At 42.4% G+C, this 8,304-nt stretch overlaps 1 protein-coding gene across 2 annotated transcripts; it reads left to right on the top strand.

Moving 5' to 3' along the window:
* The first annotated feature begins 334 nt into the window (after window positions 1–334).
* Window positions 335–7,766, top strand: LOC109298720 (fibrinogen-like protein 1-like protein). 2 transcript variants are annotated; one of them, XM_019518968.1, is made up of 3 exons: window positions 335–503; window positions 3,486–3,654; window positions 7,015–7,766. In XM_019518968.1, the coding sequence occupies exons 2-3, from the start codon at window positions 3,507–3,509 to the stop codon at window positions 7,710–7,712; spliced, it is 846 nt and encodes a 281-aa protein (XP_019374513.1). In that variant the 5' UTR covers window positions 335–503; window positions 3,486–3,506; the 3' UTR covers window positions 7,713–7,766. The 2 variants fall into 2 exon arrangements, with proteins under 2 accessions (XP_019374513.1, XP_019374514.1); XM_019518969.1 differs by lacking the exon at window positions 335–503 and having other exon boundaries at window positions 2,400–3,654.
* Window positions 7,767–8,304: the final 538 nt, after the last annotated feature.

The raw sequence follows: 8,304 nt of genomic DNA, 5'->3' as shown, positions 1-8,304 counted from the left end.
CCCTTCCGACCCTAGAAACTATGAAACTATGAAACCCTAATTTTCTAGGATTCTGTGGTTCTGTTAAATGTAACATCTCTAAGTGCTTTGCTATCTGGTGCTTCAGTGCTTATAGTTAAGCACTTAAATGCTTTGCTGAATTGAATCCCAAGTGTCTACTGTTCTCCATCACTGCATACACTCACTAATTACAAAGATTTCAATTTATTAAAGACAGTGATGTTTCAAATCTTATTGTGGAACTTTGTACATTATAGTTCACACATGCATACTTGTAAGTGTGATATGTCAGAATAAAGTCCACCAGTCCACTCAGAGCAAGATCAGGAAGAGGCACTTTTGCTTGCCTTCCAACTTTGTGATATGGAGCTGAGGTGGAGTTGTTCACCTGGACTTCAGCAGCAGGCAAAGTACAGTTCCAAAGAATTAGCTCATTTATTTGTGTGCTTTATTTATTTTTCAAGATTCACTTGAAGGGAGAAGCAAGCTGCCTGAAGGAAGAGGTAAGCTGCCTGCCTGGTGTTCTTTTCTCTAGATCTTTTCTTAATAATTCATAATAAAAAGCTTTCTCCAAGATTTGAACAGGGCCAGTAAATAGTCCCAGTGTGCACTGTAAATATGGGAAGGAAATAAAAGATTAACATTCAAAAGCTGGAGAAATGAATAAGAAGCACTTGGAACTAGGAGTTTGGCTGAGTTCATGATAGGTATAGGGCCAAAGGCAAAATTTGGATCTCTGTCTGAGTTTTCCAGTCACCGGGGTGTTTGGGCTGTGGGTTTTGATTAAACTAATTTTTAATTTAAAGACAGAAGAAAACTTTCAGGGAAAGGGATGCATGACAGTGGAAAATGAACATACCATGGAGCTGCCTGCTTTTAGTTTCTTAAGGGTTGAGTTTTGCCGGAGGTAATTTTCCAGTTCATTAAGACACTGATGTCAAACAATTGACTTCAGACAGTTCCTTCCACATATAATAGGATATTGTATTGGTAATAGTCAATCAGCACAATGGTGAGTAGTTTGGAACAGAGTGGAAAATTATACATTTTACTCTGACTCTGTATGACAAGTATACAATTTATTGATCTATTAAAAATAATTCATTTTGCAGGCCTGAATTTTATAGCATTGATTTATTTTATGCACTTTTTTAAAAACGTGGTCAATAATTTTCCACTTTGGAATCTAAAAGCATTCTCTGAATCTCACTTATCAGGTTCTGCTTCTGCTTTAAACATTACTGCTAAGTATAGATGTTCAAAAAGCCTGGGGTGAATCAATCAAACTTACATGGCTTTTTGTAAATGGTTTAGGTTAGTTTGGGAGTGAACAGACCACAAGTTTGCCTTTTGGTGGGAGGGGCACACAGGCTGCCTGCACTGGCCAAGGCTGGCAGGTTGGGGGTACTCCTGCATATCTCCCAATGGGCTCCCCAGGCTGCCGGAGATTGCTGAGCACACCCAAGTGCAACCGATTAGCTGGGCCACCCCTGATTGGCTCCTGATTGGATATGGAGGAGCATGTCCTCTCTCCCCCATCATCATCCACCACAGGCATCTGTTGACTGCAGACAGTTCACCCATCCCCTGCAGCCTGGCTGTGCTCCCTGGTCCCAGTCATGTAGGGTATGGGGGGGGTCTCAGTGGGCTCCTGCACACCCACCTTGGGACTCTTATACACCTGTGAGTGGGCACAGCCCCAGGCAGCATGACCAGACTGCAGGGCACAGCCAAGCACCCCTTCCTCCCTCTCCCCTTGTCATCGTTAGCCACTGACATGTCATCTATAGTCAAGCACTGGAGACATACATGCTCACCTATCCCCTGCAGCCCAGTTATGCTCCCTGTGGCTGTGGTCACTCAGAGGGGTCAAGGTGGTCCCTGGGTGGGCTCCCACACACCCACCCACCCAGGGGCCCCTATGCTCCATGAGTGGGCACTGCCCCAGGGAGCCCAACTGGGCTGCAGGGCATGGCCAAGCACCCCTTCCCCCTGACTCCATCATCATCAGCCACTGTATTGACTTGGCTCTAAGAGACTACGGGCAGGGCCAGCTGAGCACTCAGCTGGAGCAGCTGAGCATGGGGCAAGTGATAGCACAACTCCCTGCGAGGGGGAGTTAGTGAGGGGGTGCAAAGGTGCCTCGGATACTGGTGGACAGTGACCTAACATGAATTGATGGGGGATCTGGTACAGAAGTTTGATTCCCTAGTCTAACCTAAATTAATTGAGTACACACTGATCTAGGTCTACCTTAGACCCGGTTCTGCCATTTTTAAACCAGTCTGTATGTGCCAATCTTCTGTACTGTTACAGGTTTAGATCAGTTTCTCAGCACTTATGCTGGGAAAAAGTGTAATGTCTGCGCCTAATCTAAAGAGAATGGTGATGGACTATGGGGAGCCTATCCTGCTTCTGGAAAGAAAAGAAATTTGGCACGCTTGCACTGATCAGAAAGGCTTCTAGAACTCCTATGTTTTGCCTTCATTAGAGCTTTTAATGGGGGGCCCAGCCACTGACTGAGTTCAGCTGCAGTAAATTTATCCTTCGTGAGTATGGGAAACTTTTGTTACCCATATTCAATCAAAGCTGCTATTGAAGTAGGAACTTCTGTTGAAGTAGGAACTCCTGTTGAAGTTAGTGGGTATTTGCCTATGTGAGGACCATAGCTTTTAGTTCAATAATAAGACCGAGCTCTCTAGTCCTTCATGCTGTTTGACAATTGTTAATATAGGACCCATAATCTAAGGAGAGGGGAATAAGTAATTCAATTTTAATTAAACATATTTAACTGTCTGCAATAAATCCTTGTAGTTTTCTTTAGGGAAGGCTTGGCTGAAGTGGTGTGCTTTTACTTTTTTTATTGTGGGCTGATTTTCTTTACCTGCCCTCAACCAATCTGAACTGTTATCTACAGATGAGAATGGAAATTTATAGAAACAGTATTGCAGCTGCATGAAAGTAAACTCTAGGATGCCCCATGGCAATCGCAATAGTTAGTAAACTATGCTGTCTAGTAGTTTCATCTGTAGATAGTTTGAGAAGCTAGTATTTTGCATGTTCTAGTTCTTACTTCTGGGCCCCAGTTTCATTACAAATCTGGTTCAGGGAAATAACAAGCATCAGATCTGATAAATGTGAGCTGTGCTTTTTAAATTGAAACTTTGCCATTACATTATTTTCTATCAGTTTTTATCACATACAAAATTGTGTTATGTCACCTTGACTGATCCGGTACAAAGAAACAAGATGAGACACAATGACAGGACACAGTGCTACACATCAGAAACATCATCCATCAGAAATGCAATCTGATGCATTAAGAAAGGGGAGAGTGTGAGAGGGGAAAAGCTAATTTTGGCAGAGACTGGATATGTTGAAAGCAGGTGCTTCTTTTTATCCTCCAAGAGTTTCTTTCTGCGAGTAATAAATCTTTTAATTTTAAATGCCAGTCTGTGTTGTATTTTTGGTGTGTATTTCTGCAGAGGGACTGACTGAGAGAAAAGATGAAGCTGAAAAGTTCACTGGGATTTATTCTTCTATTCCTCTCTAAATGTGATGTGTTGACAAGTGCTGAAGAGGCTGTGGAGCTTGCTAATGCCCACCTTCTCCCTCAAAGAGGCTACGAGAGACTGGGTAACAACAATGAGAAAGGTACTCAGAAGAAAAGTGTGTAGGGGGAGGTACATGTGCTATTTTATTTTATAAGGCTTTACCGTGTGATTTTCCGTCACCTGTAGTATCTGAGGACTTGAGTCATTAAAGTATTTAGGCCAGGGGTGGACCATTATTTCAGCTGGAGGGCCACTTAACAAGTTTTGGTGAGCTGTCGAGGGCCTCAAGGGTAGCCCTGCCCCTTAACAGGTGCCCCACCCCCTGGTCACCATCTTGCAACCAGAAGTCCCGCCCCTAACCCCTGATCTTTGCCACTGGAAGTCCCTCCCCTTGCCCCAGAAGTACCTCTTTTGAGAAGAGGAGGGCTGTCACCTTGATACTAGAAAAAAAATCATATACTAAAAAAAATCAAATATCTACTATAACTTATTTTAATTTTATTTTTAAAATATTTTTGTCCTGATTTATGTGTGTTTGCATAGTGTAGCTAGAGGCGATTGCATACTTGCTCAAAATGCAGTATTAATCTAGTGTATTGTGTTTGGTGGGGTGTGGATCCAGAGTATGTGGCTGTATGTAAGGTGGGGGTGGGAGGTGGGACTGTATGTGCAGGATGTGGGAGGGTGTGGGTATATTTGGGGGTATGGTGGGGAGGGGGGGTGTGGGAGTGTTTGTGAGGGCTGTGGGATGGTGTGGGGGGTTATGGTGGGGGTGGAGTGTGTGGGAGGGTGTGGGTGTGTGTATAGGGGGGTCCTCAGAGTCCCTGGAGTGTGCAAGTCCCTGGATCTGCATGTAGTGGCAGTGAGCAGAGCCATCCCTGCCTGGCCCCACAGTGCACAGGTCCCCGCACTCCCACCCCAGTCCCCAGCCACACATGGTGGCAGGGTGCAGGGCCAGCCCCATCCAGACCCACAGTGCACAGCTCCTAAACTCCTTTAGCATGTGGGACAACCACATAGCACACCCCATGCTCCCAGCCCCCTTTCACCCCTGGTCCTGGCCCAGTGAGGCCATACCTGCATTTCCAGGTTCACAGGCAGGGAGGTTGGAAACAGGCATGAGGCGGCCAAGCAAAAGCCTCTGCCAGGCAGAGGCTCCTTGTCTCTAGTGTCCCTAGCTCGGGGCTAGGGGTGGATCAGGCCCTGGGTGGGGGGGGAAGGGCAGTGGTCCTTTGGCAACCATAGCTGCACTTCCTACATGAAGGTACTGGCTTGTAGAGGGGCAGCCCAGGGCCGGGGCTTACAGACAGCTTATGAAGAGGCCCTGTGGGCTGGATGGAATTACCTGGTGGACTGGATCTGTCCCACAGGCACTTAAGGCCAAATAAATGTAATTGATGTGCCAAGTCTTAACTTAGAGTCTCAAAACCCCTAATCAGCTGCTAATTAATCCTAGAGACACTGCAAGTTTGTAGAAAACAATGTTTTTGTCTGTGACATTCTCTGGTTGTTTAACTGTCTGCCTCTATGTATGACTAGAACTGCCTAAGTCTTAACAGTGCTGAGAAACTTCACATCAGAGCTCCATCAAGATCTACAAACTAGGAATTCCTCCATCTGCCTTGTCTTCAGCAGGTCACGAGGCCATTTCAGTTTCCTCCTCTGGTAGGAGGATTTAAACCTGCATCCTCAACTCCCAGCCTAATGCTGTATCCAGTAGACTTGAGTACACTCTGTCATGGAGCAGTCACAAAATATTTCAGTTAAATTACTTTGGTTAAAATGTAGGAGTAGTTCAATGAAATCTGGGAGGCACTGTCAACAAAAAGGAGGACTGTAATATCAGGACCTGGAGGAGTGAAGTCATAAAAATCAAATAAAATGTGATAGCACAAAGTACCAGGTCCTGCACTTAAGGACTAATAAAAAGATTTTCTGCTATAAACTAGGGTCTCATCAGCTGGAAATGGTAGAAGAGAGGAGAGACTTAGACATACAAACTGACTACAGGAAGATGCTGCTGCTAGGAAAAAGGCAAATGCAACCCTGCATGTATTAAGTGAGATATTTCCAGCAGAGATAAGAAAGTGTCAGTACCACCAAACAAGCTATATGAACTCTCTTCCATAAACTTATCTGAAACAAGGACCGTAGCTATATGCTATACTAGGATTGTCAAGGACATATATCTGTAGAGACTTTGGCAACAGGAAAGCCTTTTTAAACTGCAACCTTAACATTTTTGCTGTGGTAAGATTTTTTCTGTTTAAGAGTCTGAAAAACATGTGTGGCTCTCCTGAACATGAAAACACAGCTCACTTGAACTAGCTTAGTTTCCCAGAAGTAGAATACTCAATTTCATAGTAACCAATTCAGTTCTATACACTGCACCCTAATTCCTATCAATCATTGTCAAAACTGCATAGTAAAAAGCCAGTGAAGGACTGAAAACCCTGGAACTGTTGTAGTCAATTACTAGTGATCCGTAGGCATTTTTCTCATACAGATTGTCAATTTGTTAAGTATTTCACTGAATATAATATAAATATTAAATAATGTAATGGGTTTCCTTTCACTATTATTCATAGAAAAATAGCAGAGCAGTGAAGTACAGTACAGTTTCAATTCATGACTGAGTCACCATATAATGAAATAGACACTAAATAATGCTTATCTTGACAAAAGAGGAATTGATTATATATATATATCAATGCTGGCTTTTTAGCAGTCCCAGAGTTAGCTCAAAGATTATGCCTTGGTTCTTAGAACTGCTTGAAAACAGTATGAGTGTAATCAAAGGTCTTTTTATGGCTCCATGAATGATTTATAACAAAAACTTACACTGAAAATACACCTCGGTGTACACCCAAGGCCTTTCTACTGCTTTAATTCTGCTCAAGTTTTCCCACTACATAAATAACCCATCAGCCTGAAGATTGTGATACATGAGACGAAGAAAAAAGAAATATATTTCCATTTGTTTTCCGGTTTTATAGTACTGATTTCTTGCTAACTTCTGGTCAGAGTGATGGTACCAAATATAAGGAAGAAAGGGCCACATTTTGCTGTTGTCTGACATCAGTATATGGCCACAGTGGGCACATCTGCATGTGCCCCTAACTGCGCAGTAGTTACTGCACAGTTATTTAGTACTTGCTAAAGTAAGTACTAAATGACTGTGCAGTAACAGCTGTTACTGCACAATCCCAGCAGTGCATGGGTCATTTCTGATCCTAGGGTGCAGTAGGAACTCATTGCTAATGCGCAGTAGCATAGGTGTCACAGTTTGTGCTTGCCAGTGCTATGTTGCCCTAGCATCTCACGTAGATGCGCTCAGTATGTTCTGGTCACATATCGATGGAACAAACATTCATACATTCTGGAGGGTGCAGTCAACTATTTAGAAATTACTAATTAAGCAAAGAATTATTTGAAACATACCTTTCTTTTCTCTATTTAGAATATCCAAGGGATTGTTATGAGATTTTTCAACGCTCTGAAAGAAACTCCAAAGATGGTCTTTATGTCATTCAGCCAATGAAAGATCCTATTGTTGTCTACTGTAATATGCAAGATGGTGGCTGGACAGTAATCCAGCACATTACAGCCAATAGTACTGTGGATTTTGATAGGACTTGGGAGGATTACAAATATGGTTTTGGCTCAGTTCATGACAATTACTGGTTAGGGAATGAATACATGCATCAGTTAACCAGCAGCTCAAGGCCATATACACTTAGAGTCAAACTTGTAGACCTAAATGCTGAAATCAAATGGGGAGAGTATGACCCATTCTACATTGAAAATGAAGAGTCTCAATACAGGATAAGGGTTGGTCTATACAAAGGTAATGCTGTGGATGCTCTGACGCAGGACACAGAAGCTTATCTCCATGACAACCAGAAATTCACAACCAAAGACAGAGACAATGATAATTATTTTCAGAATTGTGCTAAACTAGAGTACAATGGCATTCCAGGTGGAGGCTGGTGGTACGATGCTTGTGCTGGAGCAAATCTAAATCGCAAGAATGTTATATACTGGCAAAAGGACTGCAACAAAGACCATATGTGCAAGTTTGCATGGATGATGGTCAAGCCCAGTGACTATGGCCAATGTACCACAAAGGCTTGTCCTTGTCATAAAGATGAATTATAAATAACACAACTACATTTTAAAGGGATGTCATCAATGACACTTGTAAAAAATCTATTTGCTATCTCTTTGCTTATTGGAATCAGTAGGATCACTGTCGGTAGCAAAATTGTTTTCTATGATTAATTCTTTTAGAAACTCTGGAACTAACTTCAAAATTTGGAAAAGTGTTTGAATTTCCTGTTGGTAAGGAGCATTTGAGTCCATTGTTCTGGCTCAACTCATGGCAAAATCAGAGTCAGGTGATGTTTTTCAGAGCTGGGTGTGGTTTTTGATTCTGAATTCCTCCCAAAAGTAAGAAATTTTTTAATCTAGGGGTTTCCATTCATTTTTACTTTGAACTTTTTTACCACGTAAGTACAATAAGGGGTAGGTGTAACTATTTAAATGATCACTTTCAAAGGACTAGAGAGGCATGGGTAAGTAATAAATATTTATTACATTTTTGTAATCTCCTGCCTGAAGACAAAGTCTTTGGTTTGTTTACTATTCTATTAACTGGAACAGAAGATTAAACAACAGACTATTCACAGCTAGTCCATGTGAATTCCAGATTCATTATGAATGGACTGTTTTATAGCTCTTCCTAAATGTT

Source organism: Gavialis gangeticus, unplaced genomic scaffold, assembly GCF_001723915.1.
Source record: "Gavialis gangeticus isolate Ggan-Ray unplaced genomic scaffold, GavGan_comp1, whole genome shotgun sequence".
Classification (NCBI taxonomy): domain Eukaryota; kingdom Metazoa; phylum Chordata; order Crocodylia; family Gavialidae; genus Gavialis; species Gavialis gangeticus.
The sequence above is the reverse complement of the archived record's forward strand: the minus strand, read 5'-3'. Positions and strand labels throughout refer to the sequence as shown.

Bases quoted from the DNA above. Each gene is read 5' to 3' on its own strand.
- LOC109298720 (XM_019518968.1), top strand. From the start codon at position 3,507: ATGAAGCTGAAAAGTTCACTGGGATTTATTCTTCTATTCCTCTCTAAA. The intron at 3,655-7,014 runs GTACTCAGAAGA...TTCTCTATTTAG, and splicing joins GGGTAACAACAATGAGAAAG to AATATCCAAGGGATTGTTAT.